The following is a 22,595-nucleotide window of genomic DNA, read 5'->3' on the forward strand; positions in this document are numbered from 1 at the left end:
AAGACAACACTGCATATGCGTAGAGAAAATATGGAAGTGATTCATCACATATACATTTGTAAATTTTTTTTTTTTTTTTTTTTTTGTGGTACGCGGGCCTCACTGTTGTGGCCTCTCCCGTTGCGGAGCACAGGCTCCAGACGCGCAGCCCCAGCGGCCATGGCTCATGGGCCCAGCCGCTCCGTGGCATGTGGGATCCTCCCAGACCGGGGCACGAACCCGTGTCCCCTGCATCGGCAGGCGGACTCTTAACCACTGCGCCACCAGGGAAGCCCCATTTGTAAATTTTTGCTTGTTCGTTTTTTTTTTAACCTTTGACTCTAAGAAGTAAACTAGAGATATGTAAATAACACAGTATCCACAATGTAATGTTACTCACAAGAATGGCTAAAAAGAACAGGGCCACAGTCGAGTCAGTAGCACTTTAATAAAATGAACAGAACCCATGATAACAACAGCTGTTTATTACATGGATTCAAATACACAGCAGACCAATCACGTTCCCTGAAATTTAACAATCACATTCAATTAAAACCTGTTAGTGCGTTCCTCAACACTAATTCTAAGGGGCTTCCTTTGAAATCCCTTTACAAAGCCTTGCACAAAGAGGTTAAGCACCAGTAGGAAAGACTGTTGCTAGCAGTTTTATTTTATCCTCCTCCTCCTCAACAACAATCATGCAGTTTTTTCCTTCTATGTATGTACATGGCATTGTAAAATGGGTGCTACACTCTGCCTATGGTACAAAGTTTATAAATACAATATACCAGTACAAAGTCGAAGCCATTAAAAACATCTTAATAACAACTACTAGGAGATAATTAAATCTGGAGTGTTGAAGTAATCTATGAAGAGATTTAGAACCAACACACAAACTCAAACATTAGAGTAAATGTTTTACTTGGGAAGGGGAGAAAGGGGAACTTCTTATGTGCTACTGAAGGGTTTTCTAAGTTGTTCCAAGTTTACTTTCTTTCTGCTATTATCTTTAAATACTGCAGAGCATTGTGAGCTGCATCACTCTGTGCACTGCCACAGGAGATCCCCGAGCCATGACAGACTGTGATGGGGCTGGTGGACAATTCAGCGAGACATTGATACTGTCCGTTGGCACTCAGTTCTTCTGCAATGACACATTCAAACATGATGGTTAATGCCACGTGCATAGAAAGCAGATCCTTTGTAAAAACAATACAATTGTTATTACCGTCTTTCTCCCTAAGCATCCAGGCGATCCTACTCCACTTATCATCTTCGTCATTCTTGTACAAACTGCCCAGCTACAGCGGTTCTCAGACACAGCTGTGCTTCATAATCACCTGGGGGAATTTTAAAGAAATCCAGGTGCCTGGGCCTCACTCCAGCCTGCTCTATCAGAAACGCAGGGTTAGGGGTTGGAGTGGTCACATTCCTGCATTTTCAAAAAGCTCCCAAGGCAATTTTAATGTGGTTAGTTTAACAGTGTTTGCAAATTACTGAACCACAGCAACTTGTTTAAAAGGGAAAAAAAAAACATTTGCTAGAGGGCTGGACAGACTGTATTTTCCACTCTGAAGTCTAGAGTTATTTTCAGTAGACACTGAACCAGGAAATACATGGTTCAGGGCAAAACCTCCCTTGTGATGTCATGTTCTTTGGTTATTAAGTCTGTGCAGAGTTTAATTCCATTTTGTATATTTGTCTAGGATGTTTTAAAACAACATTGAAACCCTGAAAACAAACGGTCTTAACATCTGATGAATCACTCTTACTAAAGATGGTTTATTGAGACAGGGAAAGAAGTAGAAACAGGTGAGTTGTTTGAAATTGTCATGATTAAATGTTATTTCAGCTAGAATCAATATAGTATAAAATATCCAGATACAATGGGATTATTTAATGTGTGAAGAGACTTTTTAGTTCTAGCATCTAGGTTCTTTTTTAAATTGAGGTAAAAGTCACGTAACATAAAATTAAGCATTTTAAAGTGAACTATTCAGTCACATTTACTACATTCACAATGTTGTGCAACCACCACCTCTATCCAGTTACAGAACATTCTCACCATTTCATCACCCCAAGCGAAAACACTATCCCCACCCATACCGCCTAGCCCCTGGCAACTACCAACCTATGGATCAACCTATTCTGGATAGTTCATGGAAATGGAATCATATGTGACTTTTTTGGCCTGTCTTTCACTTAGTATAATTATTTTTGAGGTTTATCCATGTTGTAGCATATATCAGAACTTCATTCTTTTTCGTGGCTGAATAATATTTCATGGCCTGTGTATACCACAATTGGTTTATTCATTCATCTGTCAATGGACGTTGGGCTGTTTCTGCTGTTTCTACCTTGTGGCTATTGTGAATAGTACTGCTATGAACATGTGTGTACAGGTATCTGTTGGAATACCAGCTTTCAATTCTTTTGGGTACATACTTAGCGGTAGAGTTGCTAAGTCATATGGTAATTCATTTGAGGAGCAACAAAACTCAAATCTTCCACAGCAGCTGAACTATTTTACATGTTCACTCTGTAACATATGAGGGCTACAATTTCTCTATATCTTTACCAGCATTGGTTATTTTCTATTTTATTCATCATAGCCATCTTACTGGGTGTGAATTGGTACCTCACTGTTGTTTTGATTTGCATGTCCCTGATGACTAATGATAGTGAGCATCTTCTCATGTGCTTCTTGGCCATTTGTAGATATTCTTTGGAGAACACTGAGGTTGTTTTGAAAGTAATTGCATAGAAGTTAGTCACATTAACTAACTGTGGTTTTTAAACTGCTGTTCTATGTTTACAAGAACTATTTAGTTCTTAAAATTGCTAAGGAGCATTTCAAAGTCATCATTAATTTGTAATCTAAAAAACCATCTCAAGTTTCCTTCTTTTCCCAGATTCAAAACCTTCCATAATCATATTCATGACATGGCTTATTCATCTGTGTCTCAAACACCCAACAAAGTGTAGATACTTAAGAAATATTTTTTGAATGAGTGGTCTCTCAATCAGCTACGTTTTCTGATCATCTTTCTGCATTAATCCCCAGGTTCTGCATAATTCTCAGTATGTTGAGGCACTGTACCTGACCCATCATTCAATCCCAAAGTAGCAGAGAAAATTAGAAGTTCTTTCAGTCCCTAAACACCCTACTTTCTCAGTGCTAGTAGCTCTGACAAGCTAGGTCCCCCCACGTCACTAAGGCTAGAATAAGGGATATCAAATTCTTCACATACTATACTGATGTTAAATCAAGACACCAAAAACACACATGGACACACACATACAAATCAGCCAGTTATAAACTGCATTAAAAGAAAATCCACAGATTGCTTTCTAATCTGTCTGCATTTGTCTATCTGAGTGATTATGTGCTAGAAAAAATATAGAAGTTCATAGCTGAGATGAGATAAAACTATACATTGTCCCCACTTATCTCCCAGAAGTGGTACTCAGTGATAAAGTGGAGAGAAGACATCTGGCCTGACCCCCACAAACTTGGTACGTGTTCTAGAAATGTGGGTGCCTTTTTATTTGTCAAGCTGCCCATCAGGGCTGGTTTAATAGATATTATATTAGCAGGGACTCTTCTAATCTGGCTCTATCACCGACTAGCAGCTATGTTATCTCAGGCAAGTTTCTCACCCTTTCTTTGTCTTACTTTCCTCACTTATATATAAGAATAATAGAATCTACTTCACAGTTTGAGGATTCTGTGGGTTGAAATATGTTATGTCCTTAGAACAGTACCTGGCACACAGTAACTCTGTAACTCTTAGCTATTGTTGTTTTTATTATTATAACTGTATAGATGTTATCTCTATTTTTATTGTTTATAAGAATGGGACATACCAATGATATATGTTACCATTCTAGTAATTATATATAGTCAGAATCCCCAATCAATGAAAAAAATTATAATAGAGGTTTTGTTCCTCAAACATTAAAAAAAAATAAACAGGTTTTAGGATAAGCTAAAGAAAAAAAATCATACCTATATCCAAATATGTTATATTAAAACCTTGTTCCTTTGCAATTTCACTAAGCAGCTGGATGTAATCTGTATTTGGAATACTGAGGAGGCTTCTTTTCAGTAAGTTGATCTTTTCACCAGGAGAATTCCTCAAGGAATGCCAAGTACAACCTAAAGAATGTCCTACCACATTTGTCTGAAAAACAGAGATGAAAGTTATGACTCTTGGACTGGGTTCCAACGCTATTATAAGTATTAGTTAAGCACTCACATTTAATACTTTATAAAGCATGTTTAAACTTTCCGATTTAAACTAGATAGCACTAACAAGCACACACATTTAACAAACACCACAATGTTAAAGAAAAAAGAATGTGCAATAATATACTGGAAGTATTTAAAAATACTTTTGTATAGTATAAAGGTCTCAGTCAAAATTTCTGATGGTCACGTTAAGATGTGTAACATATTTAAGAGCACGATAAACAAATCTGGGATACAGCTGACCCTTGAACAACATGGGGGTTAAGGCAGCTGACACTCCCCACAGTCAAAAGTCCATGTATAACCTATAGTCGGCCCTCTGTATCCACGGTTCTGCATCCACAGCATCAACCAACCGTGGACTGTAGTATTTACTATGGAAAAAAATCCACATATAAGTGGACCTGAGCAGTTAAAACCTGTGTTGTTCAAGGGTCAACTGTAATCGAGTCTGCCTACTGGAAATATTTACAAATGAAAATATAAAGGAATTTTCATATCTTAATGGCTTCTTGTATTAAATACCAGTCTCTGTAACTGACAGCTGTAAAGCAGAAAACAAAGAAACTGTAGACAAGGTGAAATGTGCAAGTTTGAGAACAAGACATTCAAATGAATGACATGATGTCAAAAAATTCTTATCAGACTTATCCCAGAACCCAACTAACTTTGTTTTTCTGTTTTCTTTTCTCCTTTTCCTCTTTTCTTTATTTTCCCCTCTATCTTTACTTTTTCACTTCTGTTCTTAGAATACTTTGAAGTTCCTTGTTAGTTTATGGTTTTTAAATTGCTTTCATATATTATGCTATTAGAAAAACCACAAAAAACTACTCTCTGAAGTAAGTAGGGCAACCTGTCCTTTGGTCTTATTTATCAATGAGCTTGACAGAGGTTAAGGGATTTTCAAAAGATCATAGGGATGGCCATGATAAAGAATTGGGTAATTTTTGCATAATTTGCAAAATTAAGTAGAATTTTACATTCCTTGACTGGAACTTTAAAAAATGCTGTTTTTAAAAAAATCACAGGTCATCCATATAGTAAAAGAATACCTGTAACAAGAACAAATACATATGAAGAACAGTCTCTTTTCCTTGCCACCCCTTCCCCAGACTTCTGCTCCACTCCCCAGAGATACTTGCTATTAAACACCTCTTCAGTATACTTCCGTACGCATTCTATGCATGTTTAAGCACACACACGTATAACCTTTTTAAACAAAAATGATAGCTTACTCTTCTACACCTGGTACTGTTAAGTTTTCTCATATCACTGCACTGCACATACATGCACTACAGTTACCTTACCAGTCTCCAACTGTAGGTTTTAGGTTGTTTCTGGTTTCTGGCTTTCACTAACAATGTTACAATGAAACTCTTTTGCACTTGGATGACTTTCTCGACAGAATAATTTCTAGAAGTAGAACTGCTGAGTCAAAGAACATGTATGCTTTAAATTTTGATAAATATTAATACTTCCAAACTGATTTATGAGCCAATTTATACTTCCATCAAGTGTCTTGGAGGGTGTTTGTTTTCTCACACCCTAGCCAATACCAGGTATTGTCAAACTTTGTAGGTTTTGTCAAACTAAAGGTGAAAATAGTATCTTGTTTAACATGCATGAATAAAGTTGAACATTTATTTCCCTACCATTTGTATTTCTTCTACTGGGTTGCCTTTTTTATTGATGTGTAAGCTTTATATTTGGTATTGAAAAGAGTCCCTTCCTAGTCATGTGTTCAAAACAGTTTTCTTCTTACTTTGTTTTTATTGGTTTTATTTACAGACATTTTGCTGTGCAGTAGGTTTTATGTAGTTAAATTTATGAATCTTACTTTACAGCTTCTATGTTTAAGTTATGCTTAAAAAGGCTTTTGCATGCTAAGAATTATAAAAGGAAAGCTCTTCCATGTTTTCTCATACAGTTGCAATTCTTACGTTTAAATCTTTGATCCATTTGAAATTTATTTTAATGTAAGGAATAAGGTAGCAACCTAAATATATCATACACCTGTGTGCATGTGTATTCCGCCACCCCTCACCTACCCCCCAATGTGGCTGTAAGTTATGTCTATACCATTCATCCTCTCACCCACTGATGTGAAATCTCACTGTTGTCATATACTATCTTCCTATATGGATTGGCATCTATACCTATCCTCCGTCTACTGTGATACAAAACCTGTTTTAACTACTATAGTTTTATAGTATGTTTTATCCTCTGGTGGGGTATAACCCCACCTCCCGTACTCTTCCTTTTCAGTTTTCTTGGCTATTCTTGAGTTTATTTTTCCAGATAAACTCAGTAAAGTTGTATCAAGATCCAAAATGAATTCAGGTAGATTTTGACTAAGACTATATTACATTTTTTATATATGTATAGTATTGAGTCTTTCTATCAAAAATAGATAGGTTTACATTTATTCAATTTCTGTTAAATCCCTCACTAGAATTTTAAAGTTTTTCCTCATATGAGTCCTGCACATTTCTTTTTAAGTTTATTCCCTGTCATATTATCCTCTTTTCTACTATTGAGAATAGGATCTTCTATATTCCATTTTGTAGTATTCATAAATAGGGAAACTATTAATTTTTTCTAGTATGCTTTTTCAGGACTGATTTTCTATTTTGCTATAAAATGACCAATGTTATCAAGCTTCATACATTTTATTATTCAAAGTAATACACACATACAACAAAAAAATTAAATAGTACAGAATTATAAAAGGAACAATCCTCCTCCCTACCTTCAAGTCCTCTTTCCAGAAGCAATAATTTTCACCTTTCTATTTTTAATTATTCTGGTGGTTACCTTTGTAACAGAAATAATATGAGAAAGTTATTCTGTATATTTATTTTATGATCAGTTACCTTGATGAATTCTCTTATTATAGCTGGTAGTTTTTCTCTAGAGCTTTATAGGGATACAATTATATTATTTATAGTTAATGATCGTTTCTATCTCCTCTTATTTCCAACCTCTTACTGTTTTCTGATTATGTTGGTTGATACTTCTAGAACAATGTTTAAAAAAAAAAGGTATTGGGAATTCCCAGGCAGTCCTGGGAAGTGGTGAGGACTCAGCACTTTCACTGCTGAGGGCCTGGGTTCAAACCCTGGTTGGGGAACTAAGATCCCAGGAGCTGCATGGTGTGACCCCAAAGAAAAAAAAAGGTATCTGTGGGCATCCTTGCCTTATTTCTGAAATTAATGGGAATGTATAAGACATGTAAACATGTACCCATGATTTCGATTTTTTTTCTGAGGTAGATATTTTATTTTATTTATTTATTTTTAACATCTTTATTGGAGTATAATTGCTTTACAGTGTTGTTAGTTTCTGCTGTATAACAAAGTGAATCAGCTATATGTATACATATATCCCCATATCCCCTCCCTCTTGCGTCTCCCTCATACCCTCCCTATCGTGCCCCTCTAGGTGGTCACAAAGCACCAAGCTGATCTCCCCGTGCTATGCAGCTGCTTCCCACTAGCTATTTTACATTTGGTAGTGTATATATGTCAGTGCTACTCTTTCACTTTGTCCCAGCTTACCCTTCCCCCTCCCTGTGTCCTCAAGTCCATTCTCTATGTCTGCATCTTTACTCCTGTCCTGCCCCTAGGTTCATCAGAACCATTTTCTTTTTAAGATTCCATATACATGTGCTAGCATATGGTATTTGTTTTTCTCTTTCTGACTTACTACACTCTGTATGACAGACTCTAGGTCCATCTACCTAACTACAAATAGTTCAGTTTTGTTTCTTTTTATGGCTGAGTAATATTCCTTTGTATATCTGTGCCACATCTTCTTTATCCATTCATCTGTCAATGGACACTTAGGTTGCTTCCACATCCTGGCTATAAAAATATGGAATGATTCACGAATTTGCATGTCATTCTTGCACAGGAGCCATGCTAATCTTCTCTGTATCATTCCAATTTTAGTATATGTGCTGCCAAAGCAAGCATTGAGGTATATATTTTAAATCACAATAGGGATATTTTAAAAGAGTTTGTCAGTAATGACTGTCAAAATTTTTTTGCAATCTATTGAGAGGATAATGTTTTTCTCCTTTGACCCATTAATGTGATTAGTTATAGTAATAGATTTACCAAAATACTCTTACAGTCCTAAAATAAACCCTACTTGTCTATGGTATATTATTCTTTTAATGTTCTACTGAATATTAAGGTGTTTCACCATAAGGGAGATTAATCCATAATTTTTGCCATTGGGATTTTCTATTGTCAGATTTTAGTGTTATGTTAGTTTTGGAAAATTTAGAAGCTTCCCCTGTGTTATATATATTAACTGGAAGAGTTTAAATAGCATAGAAGATTATCTCTTCCTTGATGATTTAATAGAATTCACCTGCAAACCTAACTGTTTTGTGATTATGGTTTCATCTCTGATACAGTTTTAAATGAAGTGAATGCAGTGTTTTATATTTTTCTATTAAAAAAGCAAAACCAAAATTATATTACTTATTCAGATATAGTCTTTTTTCCCTACAGAATGAGCCCTTTTTTTTTTTTTTTATCAGAAGCTTAGGACACTCCTACAGTCTTCACTTCTCATTTCCTACCTAACATCCTACTCTCAGATAATGGATCACCATACATACCTATCTACAAATATCAGAATCTCAATTAATATATTATGTGTAGCCCGATCTCTTAAGTTCTCTAACTGAATGCCAGCTGCCTACTCAACATTTTCACTTAGCTACTCCATAAACATTTCAAATTCAATATATCCTACGTTTAGCTCATTATCTGCTCCCCCTCAAATCCTACTCATCTTCTGTGTTCCCCATATTATTGAATGGTACCATCAACTCAGTTGCCAAGCTAAAAATGTTTATTTCTTCCTTTTTCCTTACTCCCTACATGCAATCAGTTACCATGCCCCATTCACTTCAGTTTTCTAAATAATTTTAAAATCGATCATTTCAACTGCCACTACCTTAGTCTAGGCCACCAGCATTTCTCATCTGCTTTTCTATAACAGCATTGTAGCAGGTCTCTTTGACTCTAATATTCATTCATTCACTCACCATAATGCAGCCAGTGACTTCCCTTCTAATGTATAAATTAGATCTTGTCCTTTACATATTAAATTTATTTAATGACTTTGCACTACCCTCAGGATAAAGTTCAATCTCCTTAACATAGTAGTCCCTGCAAGATTCAATCCCTCTTTTCCTTTCCAGCCTCACTGTTTGAGACTCGCTCCCTCCAAATCTATGAATATGCTCCAGCCATCCCAAATTAATCTGCGGTCCTAGATCACATAAAGTGTTTCACTCCTGGGTCTTTGTACACGGTCTTTCTTCTCTCTGGAATTCTTTTTTCCTGTTGTCATCCTATAGGTCTCAGCTCAGCTATTACCTCCTCCAAGAAGTCTTCCTAAAACCCCATCTTAGTTGAATCCTTCTCCTACGTTCCCAAGATGCCTCTGGAAGGACCAGTCTGTAGGGTTCTTTTCTCTTTCAGTAGGCTGGCTACAAACTCCTTAGGGCCAGAGACTATCTTATTCACCAAATGCCAGTACCTGGCATCAAGCTTGGCACATAATTTTAGTTCCCTAAATGTTTGCTGAGTGGATAAATGAATGGATGAACCAAGAGATGGGAGTGAATTGTCAATCTGAAGGCAAAAGTGGCACTAGTGACTTACCATCTTTAGATACCATCGTATTATTCTGAATTTGACTGTGCCTCACAAACTCTCTTACCTGGCCACGCCTGTGATCCTGGCTCACATACTGCAAGCAGCTAAAATTGGGGTAGTGTATTACTCAACAGTTAAGAGATTTGTTTAAAACTGCAACTCTGAAGTATCTATACAAAAAGAAATCTAGAGAAGTTTCCTACAGCAACAGATGTTTAATCACATTAACACTGTAGACCTCCGATCATTACTCACCAAAGAAATGTGGTTCTCTGGAGAGATATTACTGAATTTGGCAAGAAATTTCTCAGCAGCATTTCTCTTGGCTTGTTTCTTTGATGCCCCCTTTCCTAAGTAAAGAAAAAGAAATAGCAGGTTTAGAAAATAAGCTAGTGTCCATAGAGAATGACCAAATGTTTAATATACTGTGTTTGGTCAGAGAACAATCTCATGGTTTTTGTAAACTATTCTTTTTTTTTTCGGTACGCGGGCCTCTCACACGGGCCTCTCACTGTTGTGCCCTCTCCCGTTGTGGAGCACAGGCTCCGGACGCGCAGGCTCAGCGGCCATGGCTCATGGGCCCAGCCGCTACGCGGCATGTGGGATCCTCCCAGACCGGGGCACGATCCCACGTCCCCTGCATCGGCAGGCGGACTCTCAACCACTGCGCCACCAGGGAAGCCCTGTAAACTATTCTTTTACTGACCTGACATCTTTACTTGTTGTGCTTCATACAACTATTAATGGTTACATTTTTGAAGACATTTCTTTAATAGTTATACTTTCTATTTTTCTTTAACAGATGTATCTCCCTATGTCTAGCATTTTTTTTTTTTTTTTTTTTTTTTTTTTGCGGTACGCTGGCCTCTCATTGTTGTGGCCTCTCCCGTTGTGGGGCACAGGCTCCGGACGCGCAGGTTCAGCGGCCATGGCTCACGGGCCCAGCCACTCTGTGGCATGTGGGATCTTCCTGGACCAGAGCACGAACCCGTGTCCCCTGCATCAGCAGGCAGACTCCCAACCACTGCGCCACCAGGGAAGCCCCCTATGTCTATCTTTAATGAACCATATTTGGTTTAATTCTCACTAAATATTCAAATTTACCAAGGTACATTTAAATTATAACTCCTATCTCTCAATGTCTATTTCTTGCTTATAATCTCCTATACACTGATAACTATGTGGAATTTCTTTCTTTAACATGAATAAGAAGGGCATAGGAGAGGCTGGAGTTGAAAGACACTATAAATGGAGAGGCTGGAGTTGAAAGACACTATAAATATCATCTACTTCCATGTTTACAGATTTAAAAACTGAGATCCAGGCAGGGAGATTAAGCAATTTACCTAACCTTGCAAATCAAGGACTGCATCAAGAACAGGAAGCTGAGGTTCCTGCTTCTGGCCTAGGGCTTTCTGCACTGGCCCACACTACCTCTCAAGGGCAAACAGCTGCTTATTACTTAAGACTAATATCTAACCAAGGTAAAATTACATTTCAAGCCACTTACAAAAACATGCTAGAGAAGTTAAAATAGGAATCTTCAGGAGTACTTTATTAAGTGACTTTTTTCTGATAGTCTGTGGCCTTTACAACATAGAAGTTGTTGTAATTTAAAAGGTTAATTTCTACTTTATTTTTGTCTCACTGCAATTTTTTTGCCATCAGCCTCTTATTAATTTGTTTCAAATGTAATCTTCTTCTTGTCCTCCTATCTTCTAGAATAGCTATTGAAACTCCAAGAGATTTACTACTGCTTTTTTCTCCAAAATGATTTTTAAGTCCCTATTATATCAATGAAGACTGTTTAAAGAGTCAATTATTTATTTGTTTCTCTATTACCAACCCATAATTTAAAAAAATATAAAATTAAGAAGTAAAGTATTCTTAAGCCAAATATTTATACTTAAATTCAACTGCAGAAGACTTCCCTGGTGGTGCAGCGGTTAACAATCTGCCTGCCCAATGCAAGGGACATGGGTTTCATCCTTGTTCCAGGAAGATCCCACATGCCGCAGAGCAACTAAGCCCGTGCGCCACAACTACTGAGACTGCGTGCCACAACTACTGAAGCCCGTGCGCCTAGAGCCCATGCTCTGCAACAAGAGAAGCCACCACAATGAGAAGCCTGCGCACTGCAACAAAGAGTAGCCCCTGCTCGCTGCAACTAGAGAAAGCCCGCGCACAGCAACGAAAACCCAACGCGACCAAAAATAAATAATAAATTTTAAAAATTAAAAAAAAATTCAACTACAGAAAGTTAGAAACAGTAGACTAGGAGTATCAGTTTTTTTCCCCATAGAAATATTTGAAAAGAAATCACAACAGAAATTTCTATGGTCATTCATCTTCTCAAAATATTTCAAATGTCTTCAACTGTATGAGGGTAAAAAGGAGTAAGTACCAGTTTCCATGAATGACTCTAGCCTGCAAATTGTGGTATATTCTCTCTTATGAGCAGGCCCTCCCTCCTGGGAAAGGGTATATTCAGGAAGTCTCCAGCCATGATGAATAGCCAATTCCTAGAAAATCGAGATGAGGCTTTACTAGTAATTTTTACTATGCAGTGGCTCAATCACACAAATGATATTCTCTCATGATTTTGATCCCATATCTATTTATATGTTTGCAAAGAATAATGATATTCTTCAATGAAAAAAATGAGAGAAGGCCCTCTATTTCCCAGAGATACTCCTGCATTTTATATCTTATAGGCCCACAATACCAAAATGGAAGCAGTTTCCTACTGTGAATGGTGCTCTTCCATTAAGCTGTAGTGAGTTGATATCAAAGAGCTCAAACAGAAAGACAAGCTACTTTCAGCCTCTGGGAACATCAGAGAGGACAGCTACAGGTCTCACAGCCATCAGTTCCTAAAGCCTCTCCCCTCCTAACTATAACCCTCCATACCCATGGCTGCCTAACTAACTACATTCGATCGAGAGCAGATGAGAAGCAGACAGCAAACAAACACACTTGGACGAGGTTGAGGAAAGAAGGGGAAGAAAACGATGAAAAAACTCACAGAGGAGGAAAGAGACCAAAGGACTGGTTGGATAATAGGGAGGTGAGTTGTCCAACAGAGCACATGGATAGTCTGCAAGGAGGATATTCTGCATGCAGAAGTTCAAAGCTGAATATATATATTTTTTGTAGAATAAGCAAACGACTTCCCTTTTCTTGAGTTAGGTAACTCAGTTTGGGTTCTTATAAAGTCTTCTGTCTCAGCAGAGGTAGAGAGAGATTTGTCACAAGAGTGGCAAGAAATATTCTTAAAATATAAAACACTCTACCCATGTGCACTGAGGTCCTGCTGTTCTCAAATGAGAATTCCACAAAACCAAAGGCAGATACTGTATATGGAAGAAAATCCAAAACATAAACAAATAGGAAAATAATTTCAAGTTAGCACTTTAACATCTAATGATCATAACTTGGAACACAAAATGTTATTCCATCTTTAAAATATTAATTCCTTCTCTCAGCCCTTATGATATTATCAAAATTTATGGCATTTTTTTCAGTAGACAAAAAGTTAAGTATGGAAAAACTGTGCCACTTACCTGTAATGAACCAATAGGATTAAGCTGGTTCTTTGGTTGCTTGGAAGGGTCAGGCATTAAGGGATCAGGAACTGCAAAGCTAAACATTTTTATAAAGTGTTATAAAACAAAATAATCTCCCCCAAATTATTAAGTAAAGGACAAGCATTTTCAATTTAGCTTTCCATGCCTTTGCTGTTGCCTCTCCTTCTACATGGAATACCCTTCTTGCCCACCTCTTCTATGAGAATCTGATCTATCCGTCATCCAAGGTATACCTCAACTGCCACTTCCTCTCAGAAGCCTATTCTTTCACCCCAGTGGAACATAATTTCTCCCTTCATTGAATCACTGTAACATTTGGTTTGACCCTTTCTTAAACAAATTATTTTACCATAAGTTGTACACTCTTACAAATACATGTGATTTGTCTATCCCTCACCACACCTCTCCCCTGTTCAGACTATAAAATCCTTGATGGTAGGGCCTATGTATTACTTACCCTCATAAGCCTTGCAGTGCTTTATATATAACAGATGCTCAATAAAAATGTATTTAAATAAAGTACACTATTGTTACAACTATAAAAAAAGGGAAGACTAACAGGAAGTTTAGCCTGGCAATGTAAATCATACAGATCATAAATGTACCTTTTTCATCCAGATAATTATGGAAGAAAGACCCTGGTTTGATCTATTATCTGCTCTATGCTAGGATAATCTTTCTAAGATTTATATGTATCCTGTATAAAGTTGATGGCCAGCATGAATCTGATTTGAGCATGTGGGGACTGTGATTAGAAAAAAAGAGAACAACCTCTTCTAAGTAGTGTGAACTTAGTAGTTACTTGGGTGATGGATGCCTAACGTGGAACAAGCTGCATTTCAAGGTTACTGCCACCTAGGCAGCTAGAGTCATTTCCTCCATGACCAGTGAGGTTGTTATTGCCATCTCCTCAAGTTTCTTTTCTACCTGCCAGAATTTCAAGCTTTACATAAGCTGATGAGATACAAATATTCACTTACAATGCTGTACACTGAAGCTACCCAAGTAATTGTGATGGAAAAGTGAGAAAGTCTCTGTATCATATTAGGCCACTTTAAGGCTGACTTACAGCTTAGCAATTCCCATCTTATCTGTCAAGAAGCACAAATACATAGTAAGGTTTGTTAGCCTTTTTTGCTGACAAAGTGAACTGCCCATGTGCAGAAAGGACACTCTGTATACTAATTTCTATGAATATACACAACACTTTGGGTTGGCACAGAAATGGCATGGCCGTCACCAGCAAGGGGAAAATCCAAAACCTGTCATGCCATTTGGCATGTCCAGAAAGCTAGCATAAATCATTTATAACGTATGACCCTAGAGAATCAAGCATCATTTTATGAGATCCAAGGCTTTTGCTGGTTGGTTCTAAACTACCTAAAAGGTTTAGAATTACTAAGTAAAGAGGAGGAACACTGCATGAGAACCTAAATATCAATATATCCCTATGCCAGAAGTTCTTCTATGGCTAGGAAACAAAAAACCCATCCTAAATTCTCAGGGGCCTCTGCTCTCAGCTATGAGCAGATATACCAGATTGTACTCCAAGTATATTTGAGTGCACGTAAAGGGAAGAATTTGCAGGCAAAATGCGCTCCTGGATGTGCCCATTAGAAATCAAAGGACACCAATTTACAATATATGAGATGCTCCAGGACCTTTTGGAAGGTGCTCCTTCCAAAAGCACCTAATGTGATAACAAATTTACTTGCTTCCCTAGTGGCACAGTGTTTAAGAATCCACCTGCCCGGGGTTTCCCTGGTGGCGCAGTGGTTGAGAGTCCGCCTGCCGATGCTGGGGACGTGGGTTCGTGCCCCAGGCCGGGAGGATCCCACATGCCGCGGAGCGGCTGGGCCCGTGAGCCATGGCTGCTGAGCCTGCGCGTTTGGAGCTTGTGCTCTGCAACGGCAGAGGCCACAACAGTGAGAGGCCCGTGTACCGCAAAAAAAAAAAAAAAAAAAAAATCCACCTGCCAGTGCAGGGGACACATGTTCGAGCCCTGGTCTGGGAAGATCTCACATGCTGTGAAGCAACTAAGCCCGTGTGCCACAACTACTGAAGCCTGCGCACCTGTAGCCTGCGCTCCGCAACAAGAGAAGCCACCGCAATGAGAAGCCCTCGGCAACCAGAGAAAGCCTGTGCACAGACACAGAAGACCCAATGCAGCCAATAAATTAATTAATTTAAAAAAAAAAGGAATTAACATCCTCTTGTATTTAGTATACATTCTATAATAGAAGGAAATCTCTTTGTCTCAAATTCCAATTTCTAAAAGAATACTTTTAGCTGATCTTTTTCTATCTCACACCTTGTTTTCTTCAGTGTAGAAACAAACTCTTAACCCAGTAAGATATTTGCCAGAAACACTCTGGTTTTCTAGTGTTGTACCTCATCTGGGAAAAAAAAAAGAAGAAAGCCTAGTTCATGAGAGCCTTCATCTAATAATTAATAGTTGGATTTAATTTCTTATGGATAAAGTTGTCTTTAGTGGATGACAGGTCTTCATAAGGAAATAGAATTTTAGAGCTAGATATTAACAACTGTTTACTTTGTTGCTTTTGTGAGCATGTTCAAACTTTTAATCTTACCTCAGCCATGATTTGTTTTTTTTTTTTGCGGTACTGTTGTGGCCTCTCCCGTTGCGGAGCACAGGCTCCGGATGCGCAGGCTCAGCGGCCATGGCTCACGGGCCCAGCCGCTCTGCGGTATGTGGGATCTTCCCGGACCGGGGCACGAACCCGTGTCCCCTGCATCGGCAGGTGGACTCTCAACCACTGCGCCACCAGGGAAGCCCAGCCATGATATTTTTGAGCTGCAGAATACAAAGAAATTTAGCTCACCAAATACTTGCATTGGCTTTCAAAATGTTTATGGCAGCCTCTGCAGCTCTATGTTTCGCCAGCTTCTTACTTGTACCTTCACCTGAATTAAGGTTAAAAAAAAAAAAAAACAAACTTTACATGCTGTGAAAATGTGAGGCTTACATAGATGTTTGCATAATACAAAACAAAGTCACTACACATTTTATATATATACACACTAGGTAATAAAAACATACACTTGCATACAATTATACACTGAAATAAAATACCATATGAAGTTAATACATTAAAAAATCCCTGTGATTTAAAAAATTCTATGTATTTTTGTATACCTGTATAAAAATCGTTATACAGGTATACATTATACATGCTTATTACATAAAGTAATAAAGTAGACTATGTCATACCTTCTGAAGAAATGCAACTTATTCCATTATTCTTAGAAAGGAAATTCTTCTATAGCAAGAAGTTTCCTTTAAAGGAGCCACTTACAGCAACACCGTTTGACAGCAAAATGTGCACACTTTCACTGTAACAATCCTCCTATACTGAATTAAACTCCTCTGCTTGGCTAAGCAGTCATGACTACCTGTTGGATACAGTGGGTGAAGGTTTGTATAGGGAAGAATTTGAGAGATTACATTAAGCGTCTTCCATATAATCTGTATCCCTTATATGGGTAGCTAAGGGGGCAGAGGGGACTAGGCCTGAATAATCACTCAGATTGATGCCTAATTTCAGTAAGCAACCACACAAGTAAATTGTAAATTCAATCTTTTTCCTTTTGACTTCAAACTAGGTGTTGAGAACCCTTCCAAAGTGGTATCAGAATGCTGACGTCCATTCCTCCTGTGTGGAGGAAAGAAAAGGAACATGGAATAAATTTTAAGCGTGGCTCTCAAGTGTCGGAGACCACATAAACCACACTTATTTACCCACTAACATAGGTATTAAGGATATACCCTTGACCTATGTGGGAGTTAGGGGCACCGACCCTCTGTGCTGTTGAATATCTACCCATTATTTATAGTCAGCCCTCTGTATCTTTAGTTCCTCCATTTCTAGCTTCCTCAGTAACTGTGGATTCAACCAACCGTGAATTGTGTGGTACTGTAGTATTTACTACTGAAAAAGATTCTCGTATGAGTGGACTGCGTAATTCAAAATGGTGTTGTTCAAGGGTCAACTGTAGTAGAGAACTAAGCAGGGTCCCTGCCCTTAAAGAGCATACAGACTAATGTGTGAGATTCTGTCTGTAAAAAGACATCTGAAATGTGGAGTATCACAGCAGGCCTAAGTGCAGGTTGTAGGGTAGCCTACAAAAGGGATAGCTCCCCTACTCTTGGTAAGGATTCAGAAAGGTTTCATGAAGGAGGAGATAACTAAACAAGGACCTGAAAGATTAATAAAAGTTAGTGAGTTGAAGAGAGCTGGGGGATTAGGTAGAGCACTGTAGACAGAGAAAGAGTACTTGCAAAGCCTTAGAGGTAACACAGAGCATGGTGTTCTCAGGCCCCAAGTTGTAGGGGACAGTAAGAGCTTGAGGAAAGGAACTTTGAGGTAAAAGCCTAGAGAGTTGAAGGGTAGGAGAGGTCAAAGAACGGTCTCCTAAATTTGTGCTTATCAAACTTTAGGAATTGCCTGGGAATTTTGTTAGAATGCATCCTAACAGTAGGTGTTGGATGGGGCCTGATATTCTGCACTTCTTTCAAGTGCCCAGGTGATATCAATGCTGCTGTCAACCACATTTTGAGAAGTAAGGTTGTCAATGATGTTAAGAAATGTATATTTATCCAGAGGGTGATGGGAAAACCACTGAATGGATTTTAAAAAGAGGAAGTACATGCACAGATTTGAATGCCACAGAAAACACTCTGGTTTTTGTGTGAAAAATGGACACCACAAGATAGAAGCTAAAAGAGCAGCTATGAGGCTGCAACTAGAATCCATGTGGCTTGGGTAGTAGCAACAGAAAGATGAGAGAAGCAGACAGATTCAAGAGATATTTAGGGAGTAGGATTTGGTGGCAGACTGGACAACAAGCAGAGGGAGAAGAAGGGGTCACGAAGGTGAAACCCAAATTTCTACTGTAAGCAGATGGGTGATGGTGGTGCCTTTACTGAGCTGGTGAATGCAGGGGAAATGGAGCTGAGAGAGTAGATGGGTTCAGTTTGGGACAGTGAGAGACTGAGGTGTCCTTGGGTCATCCAAGCAAAAATGCCTAGCAAGCACAGGCAGATACACTGTTCTGTAATTGCACCTGGGCTGAAGACAGAGATTTCAGAATTATCAGCCTTTAGATAGTATTTGAAGCCACAGAGGTAGATAAGCTTGCACAGGAAGACAGGACAGTGTGAGAAGAGTAGGGGGACTAAGCAGTTGCCACAGGTTGTTAATCTCTGATCTAAAACACACTGAAGGGAAAAAGGCTACTTTTGAGTTTTCACTGAATATTTTAAAATAGACCAGCTAAAGCAGTAGTGCAAATGTTGATTCCATGGCTCATATGAGGAATCTTCTAGCTAGAATCTAGCTACAGTCCACCTGCCCCACATAGACAAAAAAGCTTCAAAATTTTCTTAAAGTGGCTTCAATGAAAATAGCGGACTCCAGATTTTCAGGGACACAAACAAATGATGCCTTCAGATTACCAGATGGTGGAATTTCAGCTTTCTTGCTGAATTTTTTTCTTGGCATTCTTCCAAATTAAATTTAGTATTCAATATTTTTTGTGTTTGCAATTAAATAGATACATAAGGAATAAAATGTCTGCATTTACAAATGGGCTACTTCAGTTATCATTTGCTCAAGTTCAATGACCATAATATAAGGTGAATCTTAATTTGGAAACTTCATTGCTGTGTGACCTTGGGCATGTTTCTTATAATCTCTCTGGACCTATTTCCTCATGTATAAAAAAGGTGATAACATCTTATTAAAATACTGTACAGTGTCAGGAACTAGAAGCTGCTATGCAATATAGTGTAGTTGAGCTTTCCGCCTTTCTCATTTTGCTTGGATACAGAACCGAGTGTGGTACAATGGGCCCAAAGTGCCAAATGAGTCCATATAGAGAGGGGAGCAGCTCAGAAAATTCTGGGGTCATGCCTCCTGGCATCTGCTATAACCTATGAAATTTGACAGCACCTACTGATTCAGCTATGGCTGCTCCAAGAGCCTTTCCTGTTTTTCCCTAATTCTTGGAAGATCCCTAGGAGGATCCTAGGGTATGTTTCTGAGATTCTCTTGGTATCTGGGGAACAGAAAATTAGGGAGGGAATCAGAAAGTTGGAAAGTCCCAATGACCTGAGAAAGGTATCAGTTTTAAGAGCCTGCTCCTCATCGCTGTCTCTGGTAAAAAGGGTACTTTTCCGAACTAAGAAGCAATAGCACGTCTTGACCCGCCAACCCACATGGTCATGGGGGTTCACTGTGCATACAGACCTGTGCAGGTTATGTCACCAACGGTTACTCTGAAGGTGAAAGTGGGCACGTGTATTTGCACATCGGATCTTTCACATTCATAAACTGGGATGTTCTTGGTCTTCATGCCGTATTCATGTAAAACCTGAATTGGTGTTTTCCCTGGCTTAGCTGTGATCATCTTCCCCAAACTGCAAAAACCAGAAAAAGCTGTGCTTTGCATGTCCAAGCCGGGAGGGAAGCAGAAGCAAATAAAGACTAGTTTTAACAGTCACCAACGGTAACGCGAGGCACCGAAGCTCCCCATCGGCCAGGGCTAGAGCTGGCGAGGCGCGAGTCTCCCGGCCCCGCTGCGACGGGCGGCGGGCAGGGTGAGGGAGGTCTTTAGGGAGATAACTTGAATGCGGGTAGGAGGTATTCGCGGGGGAATCGGGAGGTACGCACGGGTGCTGCAACCTCCTGAGACCAAGTCTATAAACCCCTTTCCCACGCGGCCGCCGGAAACCACCTCCGGCCACCCCGCGCCTCCAGAGGCCGCAGGGGGGGCGGGGCCGGGCCGTAGACCCTTACCCGCTCGCTGCCGAGAGGGCGGGGCCGAGCGCCCGCCCCGCAGCCGCGAGGAGGCGAGCGCCAGGAAGGGGCTTTACCCAGAATGCCGCTGGACAGCCGGCTCCCCCGCCCCCTCCTCTATTGCCCACCACTACCGGCCCTGCCCCGCTCGGTCCGACCGCCCGGGTGCTGACCTGAAGGTCCCGCTGTCCTCGCGCTCCAGCGGCGGAGCCGCGGCGCGATGCCTGCTCTGAGACATGGCCAGAAGGGACGGTTTTGCGGCGGGAGGAAGAGCAGTGTGGAGCGACGTCTTCGCTTCGCGGGTCGGTCGGTCCCCAAGAGGAGCGATCTAGAGCCGACGCCGCCACCTCCTCCGACTCCCCCTCTCCTCCCCGCTTGCGTCCCTCCAGGGGATGGGCGGGGGGCGAAGGCGGAGCCTCTGTGCAGTAGCGCCGGTCCCGGCTCCCGGTCACGCCTCCTGCTGTCCCGGCTCGGGTAGAGCTCTTCGGCGGCCCCGCCCCCCTCGCTGCCCCGGCCCTCTACAGCTGCAGCCCGTGCGCCACCTTCGGCCCAGCGGCTAGTGGAGACCGCAGTTGTGTGTCCTCAGAAGGAGGCTGCTCCCTTCCCAGAGAGAGGCTTGTCGTCGGGCGGGCAAGCTTCAGCGTCTGTGAGGCCTGAAGCTCAGCCATTTTTTTTTTTTTGGAAGGGGTTGCGGGGGACGGGGAAGAGGAGCGGTGCGTCACTTTGAGAAAATGATTTCAAAATTCCAAATGCAAAATTGCCGGAGAGCCTCCCTAGGCCTGGGCCCGAAGCCTGAGACTCGCGGTATACCCGCTCCTGAGGGCTGCGGTGGGCTCCTGTCCTGGAGCCCTGCTTTTAGGTGCTCGCGGGAACGTCCGGACACCCACTAGTCTCACCCCCGGGTGGGCTGCATTGTCTTCTAGGCTTTCGTCGCCTGATGAGTGCTGGGCTAGCGGATCCCAGCAAGGCACGTTAGGTGTAAACGAAGGCTTTTCTGTGGACCCGATTCTAATTAAATGCTGTTTCTGCACACCTGTGTTGGTTGTAATGGCGTTTGCTTGGGATGCACCACCTTTGGTGGGGATCAGACAGCGACATTAGATGTCGTATCGCTTCTAGGGGTTTTGCTTTGCCAGTTGCAGCAATGACTCCTTGTGCTTTCTCGTTTCTGGAAGATTGCCTTGCACAATGCTATTCACACGAAGGGTCCTTATTAGAAACTTTGTTTCTCTCGAACCCTGGGTACTTGAAAGCAAATGAAAAAGCTGTCCGGAGTCTAATCAAAGTGATTTACATTATTTGAGGCTTGAATTAAGCCTATTTTTTTCTTCCTCCCTCTACCCCGTCTATAGATGTTTGTATATCGATTACTATCCATTGCTGTTTTAATGAATATCTTATTTTAAGTACCACATAGCTACTATTTCAAAATTATGTTAACATCCACATAGCTATGACAGTACACTATTTCAGCACTCAGATTTGTTTCTAAGATATACTTTTAACCATAAAATTTCTTAAAAACAAGTCTAAACTTTATGCAGCTCTCTTTAAAGGTTGAGTAACTGGATAGTAATGATGAAACAAAAAGAAAATAAATGCAGCAGTACTCTATTTCAGAGAGACACAATGTGCCAGCTTCATAAGAAACCCCTAAGTCAGAGTTTATGCAGTTACATGTAATATGGCTTTCATTTAGTATTTTATAAAGTTCTGCATACAATTGTTTCCTTATATTCTGTGAATTTATTTTTATATTAATCACTTGGTTTTGTAAACGTACAAGGAAAATGAATGAAATGTTCAGAGAATGAACTGTGTACCATAACACAGAAATAGTGCTTTTCTGTTGCCAAAATTGGCACAATGGACTTGTGAAGGAATTCCCTTTGGACTAGGTCCACTGTGGATGGCGTCCAGGGCTAATGTTAGTGGCTTATGTATTGTTCCCTGTAGGGCTATATGCTTCCTTCAAACCTGGCAAACCATTATCAGCTGTGACCGTCATCAAGGACATTGATAATATTTAAAGATTACTAGTTTTCTGTGTATATTTTAGTGTTATAGACTGCAATTCCAAATTAGACTTGTTTTTAGTATATCATTTTACACCGTTAATCTATAATTCATTACCTGAGCACACCAGGGGAGGTAGTGTTGTAAATTGTACACTGGTAAGCTACTCAGTGAAACCATGCTTTGTATTTTTAACGTGTATAATTATATTTAAAATCAAGCGAGACTTAGTTTTATGCTTGATTTTTTTTTTGAAAACATGGAT

General features: G+C 39.9%; 2 protein-coding genes and 1 non-coding gene across 3 annotated transcripts in view; 1 reads left to right on the forward strand and 2 right to left on the reverse strand.

Moving 5' to 3' along the window:
• PJVK (pejvakin) overlaps nt 1-22,595 on the forward strand; it is a 51,808-nt gene that overhangs the window by 24,779 nt on the left and 4,434 nt on the right. The gene's annotated exons all lie outside the window — the stretch shown is intronic.
• PRKRA (protein activator of interferon induced protein kinase EIF2AK2) lies at nt 409-20,993 on the reverse strand. Its single transcript, XM_059051939.2, has 8 exons — nt 20,488-20,993; nt 19,766-19,935; nt 16,340-16,421; nt 13,473-13,551; nt 12,314-12,431; nt 10,165-10,259; nt 3,989-4,163; nt 409-1,123 (listed from the first exon to the last, which is right to left on the reverse strand). Exons 1-8 carry the CDS (start codon nt 20,550-20,552, stop codon nt 966-968), a joined length of 942 nt encoding a protein of 313 aa, XP_058907922.1. The 5' UTR covers nt 20,553-20,993; the 3' UTR covers nt 409-965.
• Nucleotides 8,099-8,201, reverse strand: LOC131751775 (U6 spliceosomal RNA). Its single transcript, XR_009334332.1, has one exon. It is a non-coding gene; the product is annotated as a U6 spliceosomal RNA (small nuclear RNA).

The sequence above is a fragment of the Kogia breviceps genome, chromosome 2, assembly GCF_026419965.1.
Source record: "Kogia breviceps isolate mKogBre1 chromosome 2, mKogBre1 haplotype 1, whole genome shotgun sequence".
In the NCBI taxonomy this organism is placed as follows: domain Eukaryota; kingdom Metazoa; phylum Chordata; class Mammalia; order Artiodactyla; family Physeteridae; genus Kogia; species Kogia breviceps.

Bases quoted from the DNA above. Each gene is read 5' to 3' on its own strand.
- PRKRA (XM_059051939.2), bottom strand. From the start codon at position 20,552: ATGTCTCAGAGCAGGCATCGCGCCGCGGCTCCGCCGCTGGAGCGCGAG. The intron at 13,552-16,339 runs GTGAGCTAAATT...AAAAATGTTTAG, and splicing joins AAAGCCAATGCAAGTATTTG to CTTTGCAGTTCCTGATCCCT. The intron at 10,260-12,313 runs GTACTTACTCCT...TTCTTTACTTAG, and splicing joins AGAGTCATTCATGGAAACTG to GAAAGGGGGCATCAAAGAAA.